This window comes from Tiliqua scincoides, chromosome 1 (assembly GCF_035046505.1).
Source record: "Tiliqua scincoides isolate rTilSci1 chromosome 1, rTilSci1.hap2, whole genome shotgun sequence".
NCBI classification, from domain to species: domain Eukaryota; kingdom Metazoa; phylum Chordata; class Lepidosauria; order Squamata; family Scincidae; genus Tiliqua; species Tiliqua scincoides.
The window spans coordinates 299,011,212-299,035,282 of NC_089821.1; the positions used below are offsets into that span (position 1 = coordinate 299,011,212).

The 24,071-nt window shown below is 44.5% G+C and overlaps 1 protein-coding gene across 3 annotated transcripts in view; it reads left to right on the forward strand.

Annotated features, from left to right (window-relative positions):
* The window catches only part of EML1 (EMAP like 1), a 158,404-nt gene that overhangs the window by 53,292 nt on the left and 81,041 nt on the right, over nt 1-24,071 (forward strand). For 2 of the 3 annotated variants that reach the window (XM_066628939.1, XM_066628947.1), the window contains exon 1: nt 22,247-22,321. The exons of the other annotated variant lie outside the window; for it this stretch is intronic. In XM_066628939.1, coding sequence (XP_066485036.1) covers nt 22,252-22,321 — 70 coding nt within the window. In that variant the 5' untranslated portion in view covers nt 22,247-22,251. Of the gene's footprint in view, nt 1-22,246; nt 22,322-24,071 lie in introns of those variants that run through there. 3 annotated transcript variants of the gene reach the window in all.

Here is a 24,071-nt window from a genome sequence, read left to right on the forward strand (position 1 = left end):
GAAATATGTGCCCTTCAATTTTTTTTTAAAGCTTACAACTGGTGGACAACTTCACAGTCCCTATTGCTGAAGCAAACTACAACTCAATGCACAAGCACCTTCTTGGCAGCAACAACCCTGTGAGACAAACAGCAAATGAAGCTCTCCTTTGCATGGGCATGTTGCGTTTTTTGGTGTTTTTTTTGGACCTCGGCCAAAGCATGATGAAAGTCCAAACCTTACTACGTATTAACCATCCTGATTGTGTGAACAAAAGAGTGACTGAAGTACATGAAAGGGTTAACTCAAACACATTAATTCATCTTGCAAATGCATCTTAATGTGTGGAGGGCTGATTCTAATCCTTGTTTATAATTGCAAAAGGGGTAACAGGGAGGAAGATGGCATGCTTTATGGAATAATTAATTGTGATACATAAATCCTCAACATGGTGGACTTCCACAGCTATTCCAGCACAAGATCATACAACATGGCATTATACCACATGCAGGCATCTTGTTCCAATTTTTGTAAGCAGATGCAAGCAGCATAAACAGGTTTCAGATACCAGTAGGGAGAGGAAACTCAGTGAAAGTCTGTGGTACGAGTTACTGAAATAATATGAAATGTTGTTTCATGTTTTCCACTTCTTCAAATTCTAGTTAGTTTCAGAGGAATCTCCATTACAGTATATTGGATTTTTTCTTAGAAGTAATGGAGTCTTTTGGTGTTTTGGGGATATACTGATTAACAGACCTACAAGGTTAACATGTGAGGGCAGGCACTCTCTCAGACACTATTGCAATGTAAAACATCAGTTCTCCCCCATGGCTAATAGTATGCTCTTGGAGTTGGGCCCTCCTGCCCCAGTTGCAAAAATTCCAACTTCTATGTCCTTTGCTAGGTGTACCCAACTGCAGATGTAGAATGGGAGAACATCAGTAGCAGACCTCACCAGCCTCACATCCTGGGGCAGAGGTCCACAATGGCGTCCCCTGTGGGATGCCGCTGTTCCCCCACATGCAAATTCCGCCCCCCCCCCACAGTGGAGCGCAGAGTGCCTCTTGTGACTCCAGAACACATCTGGGAAGCTTCCCGATGCTTTAAACTGTGGTTCTGGCAAACTGGAAGCACAGTTTCCAACCCTGTTGGGAGCCTCAGAGAGGCTACCGCAGGGTCCTAAAGGTGCGTGAGGCTCTGCACCTAGGGCATGTGCTCAATCAGGTGAATGGGAAGTCTGCCACTGGAAAACATTGGTCTCATCTTCCACCCTGCAGTAGCTGTGACCTGCATTCATAGAAAGTACTGTCTCAAGCTTTATTCTTCCACCAGAGCTACCAAAGCTATCTCAGTTTCACAGCTGGGCTAGAAGCTAAACTGAAAAGGGTCAAGACAATCACTTTCCTCCAGGAATCCCTGGAATTGGGCCACCACCACATGCTTGAGTGCTTCCTGGCCCAAGAACAGCATACTGGAGACTAGCCCAGGAGTTATTCAACATGATGGGAACATGGGAAGGCTTCTTCAACGAGGGGCAAACAACTGCCAGCTTGAGGCAAGATGGAACCATGCCCTTTTTGAAGCATTTATCACCCTCCCTGGCCACTTGGCTGGTCCTCCTCTGGCAGCTTTTATCAGCCAGGAAGGGCAAGAGCCAACCCAAACCCAAACACACACACACACACACACACACACACACACACACAGAAGACCTTATGCTTCAAAGAATCCAGATTGCATCAGTAGGCAATACAAGCTGACAAACAACTGTAAACACAGGATCAGGGTGCCAAAGTTACCTCATTAAGACTTGTCAGAGCAGAGTCCAAGTCATGGCAGTTGCAAGTGATTTAATCTACAATATACTGAGTAAATTGGTCACAGAAGGCCACCAAGGTGTTCTCTATCACCTTCTGCAGGCCATGATGCAATGGGCCACACTCCAGGCAGAACAGCTGCACTGGACAGCTTTCTGCAGATGTAGTGATGGCAGAGAAGCAAGCCTTTTTTGCTGCCATCATCACCATAAGCACAAAAATAAGCTCTCGCCCACATTCAGCCACATTTGGCATGATTCTTTCTCCACTGTTACTCTCAGGCTGCAATCCTATCCACACTTACCTAGGAGTAAGTCCTACCAACTATAATGGGACTTACTTCTGAGTAGACATGCAAAGGATTGGGCTCCTCCACTACCAGATCTCCTCTGCTACTAGATCACTGTCTTTGTCATACCCTAGCTGTTTTATTTCCTGCAATTCCACATAAGACCTTGGAGCCATCTAGTTGTGTGATTCGAAAGAGGAGTGATTATGTTGATCTTAATCCTGTCTGTTTCCCTGTTCCACAGATCAGGGAAGGCCTCAGCAGAATTACCAGCCCTACTGGCAGGAAACTTCCCCCGTTGCCATCAGGAAACCATTTAGAGATCCATGAGCTTCTGAAGGCACACAATTCTAATAGTCCCCATTCCTGCAAAGGTTAGGAGCTGCAACAAGCCTGAACCCTATCAGGTAGTGATCTGACCATGATAAGGAAGTGATGTTAATATCTTCCAGTACCAGATCATTATTCACCTGCCCGAAGAAAATGCAAGGTTCAGAGTATGCCCTGCTCTGTTTCTAAGCTGAAGAACTAGTGTTTGTCTGTAGACAGTTTCTGTGGTCATATGGCTGGTATGACTAGACTCCCAAGCACATGGAATGCCATTACCTTTCCACTGAGGTGGTACCTATTTATCTGTTCACATTCTTTACATGCTTTCGAACTGCTAGGTTGGCAGGAGCCGGGACAAGCAATGGGAGCTCATCCCATTGCGCAGATTCGAACTGCCAACCTTGCAGTCAATAGGGTCATCAGCTCAGCGGTTTAACCCAGTGTAAATATCAGTTGAGACAGGCCCAGAGTGGCAAATACACAAGAAAAGCAACTTAAAAATGTAGACAGCCATAACTCATAAGGAAGAAAGTTCATTGAGAATTTGCATCTCAGTTAAAATTACAATCTCAATTATATTTATCTGAATGATAATAGATCTACTGCCAAGATGGAAGTTGCCACACTGGTACCTGCGGGAAAGCTGTCTTGCAAGCAAGAAGTGGTACAGTTAGTGATACAAAGACAAGTTCCTGCAGACACCAAAGGTTCAATTACCTTGTTGTGTTTTCTAACCAAGACAATAGCAGTGATGCATCTTGTGGTACATGAGTAACATCATCCATTTTTTCTTGTGGTGGAGACATTCCTTACTCCAGTGATAGTGTTGTGAGTTGCCTCCATGGTTACTTCTGCCTGTGGAAGAAGTCTCAGATGAACTCCTAATGTCTTGAATTTTGTTGAGAACAGTTAAAAAAAACAGCTAATACATTAGTAGTCCTCACTAATTTTATACAGAATTAATGATCAGTGGTTCCATGGGAACTTCAGAAATCATAGTAGTTAGTAGTTGGCAACCTTCAGTCTCAAAAGACTATGGTATCGCGCTCTGAAAGGTGGTTCTGGAACAGCGTCTAGTGTGGCTGAAAAGGCCGATTCGGGAGTGACAATCCCTTCCACACTGGGAGCAAGTGCAATCTGTCCCTGGCCTGTCTCCCTGGCTATGGGCCTTCCTTCTTTGCCTCTTAGCCTCAGACTGTTGGCCAAGTGTCTCTTCAAACTGCGAAAGGCCATGTTGCACAGCCTGCCTCCAAGCGGGCCGCTCAGAGGCCAGGGTTTCCCACTTGTTGAAGTCCACTCCTAAGGCCTTCAGATCCCTCTTGCAGATGTCCTTGTATTGCAGCTGTGGTCTACTTGTAGGGCACTTTCCTTGCATGAGTTCTCCATAGAGGAGATCCTTTGGGATCCGGCCATCATCCATTCTCACGACATGACCGAGCCAATGCAGGCGTCTCTATTTCAGTAGAGCATACATGCTAGGGATTCCAGCACGTTCCAGGACTGTGTTGTTTGGAACTTTGGAACAGAAATCATAGGTACTGTATATTGTGACAGAAGCTTGCATGAACTGGTGCTCACTTTGACAAATGTATGTAGTGGACTTCTAAGTAGGTGAGTATTGTAGGAACATGAATAAAGAAAGAAGGGCAAGATGTCACTGAGAGATCCTGGTCTGATCTCTAATAGAAGGTGGCTGGAATAGAACCTCCCCAATGTTCTCAGGAAGTCACAGATGAGATAAGGTGTTTCCAAAAGCATTTAGGACTAAGGCCACTTAGGACATAGAAGGTCATCACCAGCACCTGGAACTATGGCCAAACTAGTCAGTAGACCATATAATGTCAGATAAATATTTCCTGGCATTTAGCAATACTGCTGACCCCATACTGATTCTTGTTTGATGGTTTATTATGAGTGTGGATTTTTGTTCTGTTCTCTTGTTGTTGTTTTTAATGTTTTGATTCATCCAGCTTGAGTACCTTATGGTTTCAAGGCAGGGCAAAATGACATCAGTCGGTCAAATCAAGCAATGGATGGTGATGGGTGAAGGTCTCAGCCACATATATAGTCTGTAGACCCCTCATTTGAATAGTACAGTAAAGGATTTTCTAACAGCAACAACAACATATGGCAAGCAAAAAGAAAATGCTTTTGGTTTCCTAGCTGATGGTCATAGATCATTACTAATTCTAGTCCTTTGTAAGTAAACAGAATTCAAAGCTCTGCATTTCCAAGGGCAAACAATGCTATATATTGAATTCCCCATGTCACACAACCTGATACATGCTGCCAGTTTAGACCATCACAATATGAACAGATCAGATAAAAAGATTGACTTGGTCTTCAATACAAATGATAGCCTGCTCTCACAGGGTGGTTAATTTACAGCCAACATGTATTCATGTTGTATTATTTATGGTACTGATTGCTAATTTAACCAAATGTGCAGCTGCTCCCTAGAGATGGCCCTATTTGCCTTAATTGCATTGTGTCGTGATGAGAAAAATTATTTTGCAATAATTCAGGGAGAGGAAACATTATATGCATCAGCTAGTATAAGCTTTAATATTGAGCTGGTGAGTCCTGCTTGTCAGGTTAATCACTGGGCAGAAGACATGTCATTCTCATATTAAAGAGTGTCATCTATTTCAGGGTTTATCCACATAAATGTTTTCATAAGGTTATGGCCACAGCCATACAGTTACAATGGTCTTAAGAAATCCAAGCACACAACCAAGTTAGCCATATGGCAAAGGTAATTTCATTAATGGGTCAACCACAGTCACATAAGTTAATAATGTGATATATTTGGTGAGTAGCGAACAAAATGAGAGGAGGAGAAAGCTGCTTAGGAATAAGACAATCTACAATATCTGCTTTTAATACAGATATTTAGAAATATAATCAGAATGAATGCGAATGTTAAAATATGACTTTTAAATCTAACGTAGGGTGGTGATTTCTAGATTAGAGGGAGGAAACTTTTCTTTATAAAAATGTTAGGCTGATGTTCTATTAAAATCCTAAAAGTGGGAGCAGTAGTTAAAAACAAAACAATTAAAAAGACAACCAAATAAATCAGTCTGCAATAAAATTTATGTTCCCCATATTTATTTATTGATTTAAACAATTTCTATACCACTTTTCTAATCTTCAAAGTGATGTGCAACAATAAAATATGCAGAAGATAAAAACCATCAGAATTTAAAAAACATTAAAATAAAACCATTCGAACAGTTAAAATGACCACAATACAAGGGCAGATTAAAACGTAACATAGCTGTATTGGCAACCTTCAGTCTCGAAAGACTATGGTATCGCGCTCTGAAAGGTGGTTCTGGCACAGTGTGGCTGAAAAGGCCAATCCGGGAGTGACAATCCCTTCCACACCGGGAGCAAGTGCAGTCTGTCCCTGGTCTGTCTCCCTGGCTATGGGCCTTCCTTCTTTGCCTCTTAGCCTCAGACTGTTGGCAAAGTGTCTCTTCAAACTGGGAAAGGCCATGCTGCACAGCCTGCCTCCAAGCGGGCCGCTCAGAGGCCAGGGTTTCCCACTTGTTGAGGTCCATCCCTAAGGCCTTCAGATCCCTCTTGCAGATGTCCTTGTATCGCAGCTGTGGTCTACCTGTAGGGCGCTTTCCTTGCACGAGTTCTCCATAGAGGAGATCCTTTGGGATCCGGCCATCATCCATTCTCACGACATGACCAAGCCAACGCAGGCATCTCTGTTTCAGCAGTGAATACATGCTAGGGATTCCAGCACGTTCCAGGACTGTGTTGTTTGGAACTTTGTCCTGCCAGGTGATGCCGAGTATGCGTCGGAGGCAGCGCATGTGGAACGCGCTCAGTTTCCTCTCCTGTTGTGAGCGAAGAGTCCATGACTCGCTGCAGTACAGAAGTGTACTCAGGACGCAAGCTCTGTAGACCTGGATCTTGGTATGTTCCGTCAGCTTCTTGTTGGACCAGACTCTCTTTGTGAGTCTGGAAAACGTGGTAGCTGCTTTACCGATGCGCTTGTTTAGCTCGGTATCGAGAGAATGAGTGTCGGAGATCGTTGAGCCAAGGTACACAAAGTCATGGACAACCTCCAGTTCATGCTCAGAGATTGTAATGCAGGGAGGTGAGTCCACATCCTGAACCATGACCTGTGTTTTCTTCAGGCTGATTGTCAGTCCAAAATCTTGGCAGGCCTTGCTAAAACGATCCATGAGCTGCTGGAGATCTTTGGCAGAGTGGGTAGTGACAGCTGCATCGTCGGCAAAGAGGAAGTCACGCAGACATTTCAGCTGGACTTTGGATTTTGCTCTCAGTCTGGAGAGGTTGAAGAGCTTTCCGTCTGATCTGGTCCGGAGATAGATGCCTTCTGTTGCAGTTCCAAAGGCCTGCTTCAGCAGGACAGCGAAGAAAATCCCAAACAAGGTTGGTGCAAGAACACAGCCCTGCTTCACTCCGCTTCGGATGTCAAAAGGGTCTGATGTGGAGCCATCGAAGACAACAGTGCCCTTCATGTCCTTGTGGAAAGATCTGATGATGCTGAGGAGCCTGGGTGGACATCCAATCTTGGGGAGAATCTTGAAGAGGCCGTCTCTGCTGACCAGGTCGAAAGCCTTTGTGAGATCTATGAAGGCTATAAAGAGTGGCTGTTGTTGTTCCCTGCATTTCTCCTGCAGTTGTCTAAGGGAGAATACCATATCAGTGGTGGACCTGTTGGCTCGGAATCCACACTGCGATTCTGGATAGACGCTCTCTGCAAGTACCTGGAGCCTCTTTAGTACAACTCGGGCAAACAGCTTTCCTACAACGCTAAGGAGAGAGATGCCGCGGTAGTTGTTGCAGTCACCCCTGTCACCTTTGTTCTTGTACAGCGTGATGATGTTTGCATCCCTCATGTCTTGAGGTACTCCACCTTCTCTCCAGCAGAGACAGAGGATTTCATGCAGCTCAGTGACGATGATCTCTTTGCAGCATTTTAGGACTTCAGCAGGGATGCTGTCTTTTCCAGGTGCCTTGCCAAAGGCAAGGGAGTCCAGGGCCACGTGAAGTTCTTCTAGGGTTGGTTCACTGTCAAGCTCTTCCAGCACAGGCAGGCACTCAATGTTGTTCAGTGCTTCTTCATGTAACATAACATAAAAGCAGCAACGGGTCCCTAAAAGGTCCCTAGAAAGTTCCTCCCTCTTGAAAAGCCAGGCGAAACAGATAGGCCTTTAAATTCCAATGGAAGTCATCTAACAAGTCCTCAAGTCTTCTGCCACTTGATTCCAGAGACGTGGAGCCACAACAGAGAAGGCCCTGCATTTTGCCACCATCCCCTTGGCTTCAGCTGGCAGTGATATCCTAAAGAAGGGCCCTCTCTGATGATAGTAGGGAACATGCCAAATCATATGGGGGAATGCAGTCCTTAAGATATCCCGGTCCTATGCCATAAAAGTCTTTAAAGATAATCACCAATATCTTGTACTGAACCTGGAAAGAATGGGCAGCCTTAAAAGATCCATTATATTCTTATTTGACAAATCTTAATTGGGCACTAAACATATACTGGATTATCCCAGGTGAGTCACCCTTGTGGTGCCAACACAAGGAGAGACCTTCCATGAGTGGCTGCAGAACTGTAATCAATGATGCTGAGAGCAAGACAACCTTGCCTGATTTCAGGAAATAGATAGGAACATTTTGTTTTCAAATGACAGCGTTAGTGGCTTTAAGCTAGCTTGCCACCCAAGTGCATGCAATATACTAGATACACTAAAAAATACTATTTGTGATTCCCTTAGGTCCTCCCTTGTTTGTTTTTACAGTGTGTGTTGGATTTTATCAGATTAGTGACAGAGTTGTCAGGTATGTAGCTATATTGCTAAATATGTTTGCATCTCATTTGTTTCAGTGTCACTGTGGAAATAAGGAAAGATAGGAATCTTACTAGTACAATGCGTCACCTTGAAAACACTGAATAAACTGAACAGCCCATCTGAGGAAAGACTGGTTTTTAGAGGTGTGATTGGGAAAACCAACCCTAATCCAAAGCATTTTTATTCAGAGACAAGTCCCACAGAGTTCAAGAACATCTGGATAACATTTCATTCTATGCAGGTCTACTCAGAAGTAAGCCCCATTGGGTTAAATAGAACTGACTCCCAGGAAAGTATGTATAGGATTTCAGCACTAGTCAGCAGCTGTAAGTAAGTTTGAACTCTTTGAGACTTAGGGCACAAACCTAACCCACTTTCCAGCACTGACATAAGGGCAATGCAGCTCCAAGTTAAGGGAACAAACATTCCCTTCCTTTGAGGAGGCCTCCATGACTGGGTCCCGTTAGGGAGAAGGGCGGGATAAAAATAAAGTTTTATTATTATTATTATTATGACTGCCCCCCAACTGCAAGATGCAGTGCACACCCCACTGCAACAGCTATGCCAGTACTGGAAAGTTGGTTAGGATTGTGCCCTTAGGATCTAGATGTGTGTTTAACCCTTGGTTCTCAAACCTTTTAGCACCAGGGCTCACATCTTAGAATGACAATCTGTCGAGACCCATCGGAAGTGATGTCATTAACCTTGAAGTGATGTCATTGCCGGAAGTGACATCATCAAACAGGAAAGTTTTTAATACCTCCATATGACAAAATCAAATCAATTAAGTAAGTAAATTAAAAGTTTACAATAAGTTTAAAAATGTATTTAAAATAAAGAACCCTCCTAACCCTTCCAAGCAGTTGCTGATCTGTTTTAAAAAATTCCCCAAACATCTCAAAGACTGCAATCCTATCCACGCTTACCCAGAAGTAAACCCCGTTGACTATCATTGTTAAAAGCATATACATAGTAGCCTGTCAAAAGTACAGATCTGTGACATTTCCCCAAAAACAGTCACATACCATGGTAGCATCTAGTCTAATAGATTAAAAATAAAATACACATTGAAATGAATGGGGACTCACCTGAAATTGGCTCACAAACCACCTTGTGGGTCCTGACCCACAGTTTGAGAAACACTGATTTAGACCATATTGGGAGAGTGTCTTAAATAGGAAGTAGGGGCATTCCGTGTGCTTAGGTGTCTAGTCATGCTGACCACATGATCACAGAAACTCTCTACAGACAAACACCAGCTATTTGGCTTAGAAATGGAGATGATTACTACCCCTAGAGCTGGACACGACGAGGCTTAATGCCAGGGAGAACGTTTTTAGGAAGTAAGAGAGCCAAGACATTGGAAGAAACAGTGGTGGTTAAGGGAGACTTCAGTGGTTTTCGTCTGGTATGGTTTGGAGCTTCATCATACCTGCACAGACTATTTTTAAACCAAGAAAAGGGGGAAAAAAGCTAATGGAAGCTTCTCATTCCATTTAAAAATAGCATGAAGGGATACAATTGACCCTTAAGCCATTTCTGCCCAATGTTGCATATACACAACAGGGACCAAATGTGTACACCAGTGGGCCAGGCAAGAATGGGTTAAAATGGGTTTTTTGCAGGGAAAAACTACAAACACCTTCCTTCTGCCACTGCAGTTTACCCCTTCGCCACATACACTTGCTGTTTAAAACTAGCCCTTGCATCTGACTAGTTGAGTAATTATCCGCTCAATCCTCTGTGCCTTTCAGGACATTGTGACTGCACTCCTATACACGTTTTCCTTGGAGTAAGTCTCATTGAGCATGGTGGTGCTTACTTCTGAGTAGACATGCATAGGCTTGTGCTGTAAATCTCCCACTACGCTGTCGCAAACATCCCGGTGATGGCACAAAAATTGTGCCACAAAGTGGTGGCAGCTCTGCACTCCTGCCACTGCACTGACTCTGGTAAGTCAGCAGTTGGGGCATGTCAGGGACAGGGAGGGTGAGGGTAGGAGGAATTTTGGGGTGGAAAGGTTGTGGATCCTGATGGCAGTGACTTGAACTAGGTTCCAGTTCTCTCTTTCCTAGTCCATTCTGCCTCTTTTCTATTCTCAGACGCTTGCCAGTTCCACAGCTGGGTCTAGGGAGACCCACTGACAGCCAGAAGGCCTACAGTAAAGTAAGTAAATTAAAAAAAGAATTTTTTTTTTTTTACTTACATCCATTTTGCCTTCTGGTTGCCCCCCATAAGCATGCATCACAGCCTCTGTTGGTGAAGCTGCAAGCTATGGACTGATGCGGAATAGGTTAGGACTGTAAGACTGCAATCCTAGGCACACTTATCTGGGAGTAAGTACCCTTGAACTCAATGGGACTTACTTCTCAGTAAGATTGTGCTGTTAGCTCAACTCTGATTCGGCAATGGTTAAATGCATAGGATCTAGCTAAGCCTGTTTAGCAGCAACATAGGCTTGGAAGTTCCTCACACTGAAGATGACATTCCCATATTCATCCAACTTGAAAGTCTAATCTGAGCCTTAACTTGTTTGAGCTATAAATTTCAAAGTATTTCCTACAGCATCATTCCATGTGAATCCCTATGTCTTTCCCCACTGGGCAAATAGCTTCAGAAATGATTTAAAGTGGGGAAATTCAACCCCTCCTTCCCAGCCCAAAGGCTCTGATTCCACACTCTGCCAACTGTTTTTATTGTTTAGTCTTGAATAAGACACCTTTTCATGATATTTCAGTCTGACTTCCATCCAGCCTAGATATGGGACTGAGACCAATTTAGTGCTGTCAGAAATTCATTTTCTAGAGGTCAACAGGGGTTTCCCCCCTGTTGATCTCTCTAAGGGCGCAATCCTAACCGGCGGTTATGCCAGTATAGGTGGCCCTGGAGAGTTGCAAACGTGCCATAAAGCGGGGCAGGGCCTGCGGGCGTGGGCGCGCGGGGAGCCGGGGCGGGACTGGGACCCGGCAGTTATGCCAGATCCCAACCCCCGTCCCCGGGGTGAGCGGAGCGGCTCTGCTCTCCTCGGACTTGTGCCATTTCCGGAGGTGGCACAGGTCTGAGGAGACCCATAGAGGTGCGCAGCCCTTACCCACATGACTGAGCCGCTGCTCGCTGCAATCCCGTGTTGGATGCAGCGCAAGCCTCCTGGCTTGCCTGCTCCAGCACGGGTTAGGATTGCGCCCTAAGTCTCTCAGTGATTTTTAACACCTTTGATTATAATATCATGCTGCAACATTTCCCAGGGATTTACTCTGGAATGGGTCTGCTCTATTTTACTTCAGTGGGTGCAAAGAACACCCTGTGGGATGTTTCCTAAGGAAGTCTAAGGAATTCCATGCAGTCAGTTCATTCACCAATGTTGTTTGAATATGTATTTGTACATATACCAGCAGTAACTATGTAACTTGAAAGTAGTGCCATCAATATGCTGATAAGATCCAATGCCTTATTTCAGTGGCCAGAAGCAATGAGCCAGGGTCGAGAGCAGTGGATCCCAAACTTTTTAGTACCGGGACTCCTTTTTTCAGTATGACAACCTGTTGAGACTCCCTAACACTTAGGGTCAGAGGTGATGTCATTAAGCAGGAAATGACATCATTGTGCTGGCAGGGCTGGAAGTGATGACATTAAAGCAGGAAGTGATGTCTTTGTGCTGGCAGGGCTGGATGTGATGGCATTAAAGCAAGAAGTGAAGTCATTGTTTTTAATAAATTACACTTTCAAAAGAATCATATTTTTAAAGTTGTACTCATAAACAACCCCACTCATAAACAGTTCTATTTGTAGAAATGGATGACTGGAAAATGGTTGCCTTTCAATATGGTGTCAGATTTTATTTAAAGAGGTTTGCAAGATGGCAGCGCCCAGATTTTCAAGCTTTCCAGGATGATGGCACCCAGCTCTCTGCAATCCCTTCAAAATCGGCTTGTGACCCCCTTGGGGGTTGCAACCCTCAAGTTGGGAACCAGTGGTCTAGAGACCGATCAGTGGATGTAAAGTTATCATACAGAAGGGTGGTCCAGAGAAAGTGGAACATATGATTGTGGGGAGGCTAAATTCTGTGGAAGAAAGAATTTCTTTGTTGTCAATTGTTTGTTGTCAATTGTAGTCAATAGCAGAGGTGTAACCTTACCAAAGCTTTTGTGTAGCCTGGTTTTAGACCAGTCTACTATTGCTTCTTGAAACAAGCTTGCAATTGTAGCAAATGTAGACATCTCTCTATTCCATTTGATATGCCAGCTGCATCTTCTCCTCTTCTTATGCATGCTTTTGTAACCTCTAAGAGTGTGCAAGGTAATACACGTCATAGTGTTGCCCTTGAAGACTGTCTAGAAACTCCAGCCAGTTCAAAATGACATGGCACACCTCCTGATTTATGGAGGTATGATTTTATCAGCTGTTTCATGTGGAGGAAGAGCTGAGATGAAATCCTCTCAGTGCAGAAACATGACCCATCCAGACTGCCTTTACTTTTTTACAACAGATTTTGATGCTGTTAGTTATGAGAGATATGATGAAGATGTTTACTGCATGCACTTTCAAGTATTTCAGCATTTTTAAAGATGTAATTTGCACTTACAAACATCTTACGTTGGATATAGTGCTCTTGAACTAAAATTACATATTTGTCACAATTTCACATTACAATGCCTATAGGGGGTTCCACAAATACAAAATTACCATGCTTTTGATGTGGAAATGCTAAAGTGCATCTTTTGATATGCAGTACATAATGGTTTTGATAATCAGTCATCTTGCAACAAGGTTAGGGATAATGAGGGAAAATGGGAAGCTATACATTCACTATCCAAATGCTCTTAATACTGAATTATGAAGGGGATAGCGGGAGCAAAATCCCTTTGCCTTAAAATCAGTATCAATTATGCACTTGTATTAAACCATGGAGACAATTCTTAATCATTCAGCTACATTTGCATTCCAATACTTTTGCACTCAAGATAGTCAACGTTTTAAGCTACAATACATCAGCTTCTCAGTAGATCTGAGAAGTTTCAATATGGCCATAAGGCTTTTGCATAAGGAGCAAACATGTTTTTGGCTTTGGGATATACCTTAGCTGCAAGGCAGAGTTTCTAAAAAAAAAAAGTGTTATCTCTCGGAGATAATACCTTCACATTTTATATTGTTCTAAGCTATATGTTTCCACTCGGATGGATTCTGATTTTTCAGATTAATTCATATAGATTTGTCCAGATCTATCAACTTTTACTGAACAATGTTAACTGAACAATGGTTTACTGGTTTACTGAACAATGGGGTTATTTAAAGGTGTTTTAGTGGTACTTTCCTAGTTCTGAGAGATCCATTACAGAAGCTTTCAGATCTATTATTCTGCCGTGCACACTTGCAAGCATATAATTTCTTTTTCATTTTGTGCTTCAGTAGTCTAACAAGATTGTAAATGCATCAAGCAATCCATGCAATGAAATTATGAAATTGTTTCCCCTTTTCCTAACCTTTAGTCCCAGAATAATAGCATCATGGACCAGCATTCAGAGGCTTAAACCTAAATCATGCTGTCCTGAACTATGGGAGTACTTTATGCAACACAGCCGATAAGTCTGATTGAAGTTTCCTTTGCACGAAATTTCCAAGGTAATTGGTTAATTTTCTTTTTCAAATGGTTCTCATTCAATAGTACAGCCTTGACTTGAAAGTGACTACTTAATTTTCTAAAGTAGGAATCGCCAACTGGCAGCCCACATACCAGTCCCAGTCCCCTGAGACAATTCCAGTCTCTGTTGATCCTACCATATCTGAATCATGTTGGAGAAAATGGTTCATAAGGAAAAAGGAAACATTTTCAAGTGGTAAAGATCTCATTTAACATTACATCTCTTTTTAATTTTGATTTAACATCTGTGTAACAGTACACATGACAATATGCATAACATCTGTGTGACAATATAACCATAATAATTCATCTTTAAAACCTTACAGAGCAGGCTGATTCTGCCATGCCGTTGCATCAGCAGCTATGCTGGCTGCCCATTCCATTCTGAGCCCAATTCAAGGGGTTGGTGATGGACCTTTAAAGCCATGCATGGCATAGGACCAAGATACCACAAGGAGCGCCTTCTCCCATATAATCTTGCACATCCCTACAATCATCAGATAGGACCTACTTAAGATACCACTGCAATTTGAAACCAATGGTGGCAAGATACAGGGCCTTCTCTGCTGTGGCACTATGTTTTTTGAACCAGCTTCCAGTGAACTTGAGGACAGCCCACCCTCTATATAGCTTTTTCGTGGGGTTTAAAAACATTTTTATTTCACTTGGCTCTCAAGGATGGAGGAGCCTCTTAGGGATGTCTCTTTAATTTAACACCTGTAGGTCTTGATTGCTGTTTTATACTAGTTTAATTATATGTATTGCTGTTTTTGCACCTTTTAATCTCCCCCAGTATCAGTTTGTTTTAGCTGGTTTTATTTAATGTTCTTCTAATTTGTTTTAGTTAATATTTTTATTAATTATGTGGTTTTGCAATTTTATTGTTGTACACTGCTTTGAGCATTGAAAAAAGTGGTATAAAAATCTTTTAAATACATTTATTAAACTCTATATCCTGACTTTCAGGAGCTCAGAGTGGTATACATCAGATGACCAAATGGTCTCCTATCTGGATACTAACCAGATCCAGATTTGCTCAGCTATGGCAGGATACCTGCATTACCTGTATTCAGATAATCCAGAGTCCACATGAGCATCATCATTGTGAAACACTCATTGCTGCACCATACTGATTTTATTATGTTCCCAAACACTTGTGCGACGTCTGTGCAGCAAAACTCTAGGTCTGCCTTTTGAACTAGTTATGGAGCATGGAGCAGCTCCTGAGAATACATCTGTTGCCCCCCCCCTTTTCTAATGGGTGTCTAATTCGCCCATACTGAGATAGAGCAAAGCTGTGCCATATTTCCTCTTCTGCTTCTTCAAGTTATTATTGTGGAAGGCATTGTCATCTTATTAACAAACTTCTGCTATCTCTTGAGATTTTATTGTGGGTTATCTTGCTAAGAGGGCATCACTTACCCAAAAGGTAATGTTTTAGACGTAATGATTCATTAACCTCATACTTGTAGTAGGCTCTCCATTGGCACATACAGAAATTGTTTTGGCATCAAAATCAGACATGATAATGAGATTTGCATGGATTTATACAGAAAGTGTTTGACATCTTAATGAAGTATAGATTACACTTGCACTGACGTCTCACTGAGAGTGCTGTAATTATATTAAATCTTGCTGTATTTAGGAAATTAAGAACATAAGAACAGCCCCACTGGATCAGGCCATAGGCCCATCTAGTCCAGCTTCCTGTATCTCACAGCGGCCCACCAAATGCCCCAGGGAGCACACCAGATAACAAGAGACCTGCATCCTGGTGCCCTCCCTTGCATCTGGCATTCTGACATAGCCCATTTCTAAAATCAGGAGGTTGCACATTCACATCATGGCGTGTAACCAATAATGGATTTTTCCTCCAGAAACTTGTCCAATCCCTTTTAAAGGCATCCAGGCCACATGCCGTCACCACATCCTGTGGCAAGGAGTTCCAAAGTCCGACCACACGCCGAGTAAAGAAATACTTTCTTTTGTCTGTCCTAACTCTCCTAACACTCAATTTTAGTGGCTGTCCCCTGGTTCTGGTGTTATGCGAGAGTGTAAAGAGCATCTCTCTATCCACTTTATCCTTCCCATGCATAATTTTGTATGTCTCAGTCGTGTCCCCCCTCAGGCGTCTCTTTTCTAGGCTGAAGAGGCCCAAACGCCATAGCCTTTCCTCATAAGGAAGGTGCCCCAGCCCAGTAATCATCTTAGTCGCTCTCTTTTGCACCTTTTCCATTTCCACTATGTTCTTTTTGAGATGTGGCGACCAGAACTGGACACAATACTCCAGGTGTGGCTTTACCATCTATTTGTACAACAGCATTATAATATTATCCTACTTAACCATTTTGAAAGCGATAGAAAATTATCACTCTGATCCAGTTCTACTTATGTTTTTAGAGATGCTTTTATGTGTCTAGTTGCACCAGAATGTGAATGGAAATGCACACTCAGATATCCCTCCCACTGAAACCATTGTAGTACAGTATAGAGATGGCTTTTCAATTCAGATGCCCATCCAATCAGCACCCCTGTTTCTTAATCCAGCAGGTGTATAGTACCTACTTCACACATGGATCTCCTTTCCTGGATGGAAGCATATGGATTTTTAAAAGGGATGCCTTACAAAGAACTCAGTTATTAAGGTTTTGTGTACATGGTGAAATCCTGCCAAAATTAAACACTTCTAAATTCCATTAATTGAAACAGGAAAATTAAACATATATTTAAATATTTTCAGCTAAAACTAATGAGATAGACATATGCTCAATCCTCCCAGTTCAATCAATGGGACTAAAATTACTTAACTTGCACTGGATCATGCTCATGGTCTCTAATGCTTAGGTATGACCATAGATGGATTGATGGACATGGTTGTCTGTTGAAAATAGCGATTTAAAGCGTAAACCACTAACAGAAATCCTCTACCTGCTTACGGATGTAACATCTCTTTGAGGCCAATGAGACTACTTAAAAATTGCAGATCTGCTGTAGTGTGAGATGGAGCCTTCATCCAACGCATTCCAGCCAGAACTTATGTAGCAGGCTTGTTTATAGGAAGCTGCCTTATTACTGATGGGCAGCTTAATCCTGAACTGCCCAGCACGAAGGGCTGCAGCAGTGCCGAAAACGGCTACTGCCACATCCAGCGTGCTCCAGGCAGCCACCGCCTCATCCTCGGGAGAAGGGAAGTCTTGTCCCCTTCCCCTGGGTAAAGCAAGTAGCCCTGCAATGGGGCTACTCGACTCTACATTGACCTAAAGGTCAGTGTCGAATGAAGAGCAGTTGTCATCCTGGTTCCCAGCTCTTGTGCTTTCCAAGCTTTTGCAGGCAGCTGTAAACCACACCTCAAACTGGTTCTCAAGATGCTCTCTTGCCCACTGACTCCTCCATAGTTCAGTGCAGAGATCCATCAGCATCTTCAGTCTCCCATCCAAGGCAAATGATCTTGCTTAGCGTATTCAGGCAAGGTGACAGCTCAACTTCCAGACCATACCTCCTACCCTACTCCTTCACCTAAGTAGTTGATGGAAATGTTGAAGAGAAATGGGCCCAAGGCAGAACCCTGGGGTATTTAAAACTGTCCTTCAGGTTTACTATGATGACCCATAGATGAGCACTCTGCATAGTCCAACCAATTATAAGTGATTTTATAATTATAGATTTAAATTATAAATTAAATATATTTTAAATATAAATATAAATTTATATTTATATAAATTTCTAAATATAAATTTAGATTATCATTCTAACCCATATTTTACTAGTTTTCTGTAAAATGTCATTGGGAATTTGGCTGAATGTTTTACTGAAATAAAGATAAATCACAACCACAACATTTCCACCATCCACTAAGCTAGTAACCCAATTTAAAAAAAAAAAAAAAAAAGATGACATTTGTCTGGCAAGATTTATTTTTGACAAATCCATGTTGGCTTCTGGTAATCAATGCATATTATAGATTGCTAGCATCCTTGAGATACATACCATTTTATAATGGCCTTTTTGTCTTTTGGCCATCCTCCAAAATACAATTAGGCCCTTACTAAGCATATATTACCTTGTTTGCAAGTTCAGAAAGCCATAGACTAAACAAATATAGCAAATGAGTAATTCTTTTTTTTCAACTGATATTCCATTCACTAATGTATTTTCTATTCTAATCCCAAACATTGGGATCATCATATGTTCCAGTACCTCCAGTGTAATGTCCTTGTGATGCCACTCTTCTGATGTAGTACTCTCTATCTACCCTGTTTCCCTGAAAATAAGACCTACCCCGAAAATAAGACCTAGTTGTGATCAGGGCCAGGGCGGGGGGGAGGGGCGGAAGGGGTCCTCGGGCAGGGGTGGGTGGACAACGTGACTCCTGTGCACGCCACCTAGAAAGTGCCTGCTGTGCTACCTTGGGCAGAGGACACTGAGGAGGAGCTGAGGTGGGAAGCAGCAAGCGAGGCAACCCTGCCTACTGAGCTCTGAGGCGCTCCACACTTTCCAGGGAATAACAGCCCAACCCTGAGCTGCCCGGAGCTCCCAGACCCGGCGGCTCCACAAAGGGCTCCCGCTGGATCCTGCGCCTCTTGCGCTACCATGGGAGGCTCCTTGGGAGAAGGGGACGTTTGTCCCCTTCCCCCAGTAAGGGAAGCAGCCCCACAATGGGGATACTCACTTTATCGGCGACCAAAAGGTCGGTGCTAAAGTAAAGGCGCTCGTGTAGGGCGAGCAGCCCTGCACAAGTGCCTTGGATCCTGCAGAGATCAGCTCCGCGGATCTGCCTCTCTCCCTCCCCGACACGCCTCCCCTACACCCCTGGCCACACCTCCCTCTTCCCTAGAACGCCTCTTGCAGGCCCCCGGCCACCCCTCCGCCTCCTGTTCTGCAGCTTGGCGGTCCGGGGGACCAAGAGCTGCAGAACCTGGGCAACTGCTGCGCGCTAGCCCAGAGCTGGCCAGCGCTGGGCTAGCTCCAGCGGGAGTCTGGTGGTGAGCCCTGCAAATGTACCTTATGACACGTCTGTGACTGAGGTCCGCGGCGCAGAGCTGTGCTGCGGACCTCAGGATTGGGCTCTAAGTCCCATTAACTATAAAGGAACTGATTTCTGAGTAGACAGGCAGGCAGGCAGGCATCCTCCTGGGTGCTGAGGGGTCACTCCACACCTTCCAGGGAGTAAGTCCCATTAACTATAAAGGGACTGCCTTCTGAGTAGACAGATAGGCAAGCATCTTCCTGGGCATTCCTAAGCAGTTTTATAAGAGGGAGGCCTCAAGCTTACCTGAATGCTGAGCCTGCCCTTTAAGAAGTACTGGAGCCCATTGGGAGTAGAGGAAAACACTTAGCATATGCTCAGAGGCATTTGCTTCATTGTTATGCCAGCATCCCAGGCCCAAGGCTTAGTATTCAAAACAGGTTCTGGGGGATTCAGTGCACAGGCTCAAATGAAGACTGGGTAAGGCTGAGGTCTAAAACACAAAGCCTCATATACCTGTCCCTAATGTTCCACTTTACAACCACCACCCTGTAAATCCCAGTGCAGTAATGGACATGAATTCAAATGAATCTCCACTCATAATGTAAACCGTCATCACCGGATGACACAAGAGAACCTAAAACTAGTCCACTCTGCAAGCAGAAAAACACAGCCAAAGTGTACTGTAGTATAACACATACACTTTGAGGCCAGAATCCCATGCACAAAGTGGAATTTACTTTTGAGTAAGCATGCAGAGAAAGGATCAGGCTGCAGTGACTTTTCTATTTGCAGTTTGGGCAGCCAAAACCCTTGCACGTTACTCAGGAGGATTCCTCTGTATCCTTCTTGACTTTGCAAACTCCAGGCAGTAGTAGCAGCCTCTCCTCTGATGATGGTGATTCTGAGACATCTCCTACACTTAACTCTTTCCTCTGTGAAGCGGGCTAGGCTAGAGCCTATCTCCTGTCCTCCACCCTTCCTCTTCATCATCCTCTTCCTTTTACAATCCAGGGAGTGGGAGGAGCAGAGTCTGGTACATCACCAGGTAAGGGGGGCAGCATTTGGCATGCCACTCCACTGCCGGGAGGTCTTTGGCCAGTCCTGGGTCCTGATCCTATTTACTCTGCTCCTACTGCACAAGCAACTGGAGGCAAGCTCTGATCTACACCAGAGTCAGAAATGGCTACTTCCTTTCCTTCTGCCTAGGTTTAGTTTGCATTCCTCTATGTGCTGTTATCCTGCCCTTTCCATACAGTAATCAAAATTCAGCAGCCCTCCTTCCCCCTCCCTATTTTTCCTTTCACTTTCTCTACTCCTGGGTTGCTCAGCTCTTCAGCGCCTCCCCAAAGAGCCAGAGGAACCCTTCTCTCTCCCCTGCTCCTATTTTGAAAGGGGGGTTGGATGCAAGTCCAGCCCCTGGGCTTGCAGGGTGGCTGGGAGGAGCATCAACGCAGCTAAACTGGGACTAGGGAGTGCATAGTAACTCAATGTTGCAAGCCAGAAGACTCGCTTCCTCCTGTTTCCTAGGAAGCTGCCAGTATTTTGGGAAAGGAAAGATGCAGAGAGAATCACGCCTGTTGGAATTTATGGTCTCTCTGCCGTGGAAGCATCCTAATGCAGGGGTGGGGTGGGGGTTATAGGTACCAGTGGAGAGGCGAAAAGAAGGCACTCTGTCCATGCACAGCTTGCATTTTGATTTTGCACATTCCTCCTTCCAAGACACTGAGTAACTGGGCGATTGCAGAGTTGAGTTGAAAGTAAGCCAATTTAGATCTAGGCGTTGCACCCTAATGTACACGTAGCAGCTACAAGGAGCAAATCCGGATCTCAGTGTCAGCCCTGGGAATCAGATTCATTTCCAATTCCCAATTCATTCCCTTTTTATTTTTATTTTTTTTTTTTTTTTTTTGCGGTGGATCTGCAAAGGGATCTCCCAGCAACATCCTCCTGTTTTTGTGGAACAAGCCACATCCTTTTTGCCTCCCCCCCTCCAAATAACAACACAGTGGCTGCATGCTTTGGTCCCCTTGCCCCATGCAGTGTCAGTGGTTGGGAGGGTGATTAACAGCCCAGTCCTATGCATGTCTACTCAGAAGTAAGTCCCATTAGAGTCAATGGGGCTTACTCCCAGGTACATGTGCATAGGATTGTAGCCTAATAATGCTGGAGTGTGGGCAAGGAACATAAGAAGAGCTCTGAAGGATCATGCCAAATGCCCATCTAGTCCAATTTCCTGTATCTCACAGTGGCCCACCCAGATGCCTCTGGGACAACACAAGACAACAAGAGACCTGCAGTCTGGTGCCTTCCCTTGCACCTGGCATTCTGACATAACCCATTTCTAAAATCAGGAGGTTGCACATATCCACCATGGCTTGTAACCTGTGATGGAATTTTCCTCCAGAAATCTGTCCAATCCCCTTTTAAAGGCATGTAGGCCAGATGCCATCACCACATCCTATGGCAAGGAGTTCCACAGACTAATTTCACACTGGATAAAGAAATATTTTCTTTTGTCTGCTCTCACTCTTGACACTCAATTTGAGTGGATGTCCCCTGGTTCAGGTGTTGTATGAGAGGGAAAAGAACACCCCTCCGTCCCAAGGCATGTAGGTCAGACGGCATCACCACATCCTGTGGCAAGGAGTTCCACAGACTAACCACATGCCGGGTAAAGAAATGTTTTTCTTTTGTCTGTTCAAAACTCCCCCCCCCCCCACACACACACTCAGCTTGCCCAATCCTATGTATGTCTAAGTCCCATTATAGTCATTGGGGATTACTCCCAGGTCAGTGTGGATAGGATTTGCAGGCCATTTGCACAGTGGATGTCCCCAACTCCTTAGCACTTCCACCCAGCTCCATTCAGAGCAGAGAGAAAGAGAGAGAGACTTTTGCCATTGCCTTTAATGGGGAATGGGTTGCATCCTAAACTGGAAGGGGGACAAAAGTGCCATCGCTGCCTGGCTTCCAAGTCCCAGGATGAATAGCATCCTCACCTCCCCACACACCCCACCACCACTCTCCTCCAGGAAGAGGTGGTGGGAAACCCTCCTCCTCACTCCCCCCTTTCAGAAGGAAGCAGCCCCATTCTTTTAGTGGGGGGGGGGGAGAAGAGGAGGAGAAGCATCAGCCCAAGCCACGGTGGAGTGAATGCGTTGTCATGGCAACTGGCAGAGGCAGGCAGGGAGGCAGGCTGGCCCCAGCCGCCTTGGCTTCCCAGTGAGTGTGTGTGGGTGAGAGGAGTGAGCAGGCAGAGCAGCAGAGGGAGAGGAGAAGCCGCCCGAGCCGGTGGGGAGAAGGGCTGGAGAGGGGCCGTGGGGCGGAAAAGGCACCCCACAGGGGAGGAGGAGGAAGAGGAAGAGGAGAGAGCCGCCTTCAGGATGATGGAGGACGGGTTCTCCAGTTACAGCAGCCTCTATGACACCTCCTCGCTCCTGCAGTTCTGCAACGGTAAGGAGGGGAAAGTAGGGTGTCCCCCCAGCACCCAGGGAGTGTGGGGCTGCCTTGGCTGGCTCTGGTGGGGTGGGGGGAAAGTCCTGGTGGTGCCCAGCATGAGTGGGTGCTCTGGTGAGGTGGGGTGGGAAAGCCCTGGTGCCCAGCATGAGTGGGTGCTTGCCTGCTTGGCTGGGCTCCGGTGGGGTGGGGTGAGAAAGCCCTGGTGCCCAGCATGAGTGGGTGTCTTCCCTGGGCTCTGATGGGAAAGCCCTGGTGCCCAGCATGAGTGGGTGGGTGCCTGCCTGACCAGCACTGGCTGCTGCTGACTGTCTTGCTTAGTTGTTGCTGGCAAGTGACATGGATACATAGAGCAAGCTGGCCAGGGCAATCCAGAGCCCCCCCCCCTTCCCTTCCCAATTATCCTGCTTGGATGAAGCACAGGGGTTTATCCAGACAGGCTCCCCCTTTTTTTCCTAGGCTCTCCCTCTCTGTAATCTTCCTTCTTGCTCTTTAAACGATGAAGCCAAGGAAAAGAAGAAGGAGGGGAGGAAATAAAACTTCACTCCAACACCCTGTTTGGTCTGACAGCAAGGCAGGAAAAAAGTGTGTGTGTGTGTGTGTGTGTGTGTGTAAAAGCTTGGGAGAGAGCTGATGACTGCTCTAAAGAGAACTTTTTTTCCCCTGGCTTTGCAGGAATGCATGGATGTAGGAAGCGTCTGTGTGTGTGCGCAATAAAATTCACTCTGCTCCTAGAGAGAGGGGGTGGAAAAGAAAAGTGAGAACTCACCATCTTGTGTCTTGAGAGGGACCTGTTCCTCATTCTTGGGTCAAGAGGAGGAGACCACCAGGGTCCTGACTTGTTCAGTTGACATGTTTTTTTTCTGTTTCCCAGCCTCTCCAGTTTTGAATGAGCAAGGCAAGCCTTCAGGCTTCCAAGGAATGCACATTTGTGAACAATATTTTTTAATACCGACACTTTGTGTGTGTGTGTGTGTGTGTGTGTGTGTGTGTGTGGGTGGGTGGGTGGGTGTACGTCTAGTGATGTGTTCAGTTTGTTTCAATTAGAGCACACAGTGTGGGAGATTTATGGTCCCTAGTGAGACTATTTTTTAAAGTAAACAAAAATCTGTTTTGAGATGGGAGAAAAATTTCCTCTTTCTATTACTTCTGTAGTTTCTGGCGATGTTTCTTCAGGCTTATGTTAAATCACATGATGTGTTTGGATGGCAGTGTGACAAAATGCAGCTTAATTTACAGTAAAGTTGGACTACAAAAGATAAAAGACAGGGAGAGGCGCTTCTATAAGAGGGATTAGTGTTGGGTAAGGGTCTGTATTGTTATATAGAGTGGGGGTGTTTATTGTCAGTTGGGCTAAAGTTTAAAGCTCATACCAAAAAAGGGAACTTTTAGGAACTGATTCCATCTTAAAATACGCTTAATTAGTGTATATAATTATGACTTCTGAGTATTGTGATGTTTATGTCTGTTGAAATATTTACATCTGTAAAATTGTAGCAGAACCTTAAAATTTTTAGTACTCTGTAGGCAAATTTTTTTCTTAGATATACTTGACCGTATCAGTCGAAGAGCAGGAAAATACATGGAGTGTTGCATTAGTGTTGTACGTAATTAGATGTCTTAAAGTTTGAAATAGAAAAGTAGAAGCTCTTCTACATCAGAGACAAAGGATGGAGCTCCATAATTCAGAGTTTATATTATGAATAAGACAACTCAGAGTGCAATAATATAGAATGTTTGTTGCTGA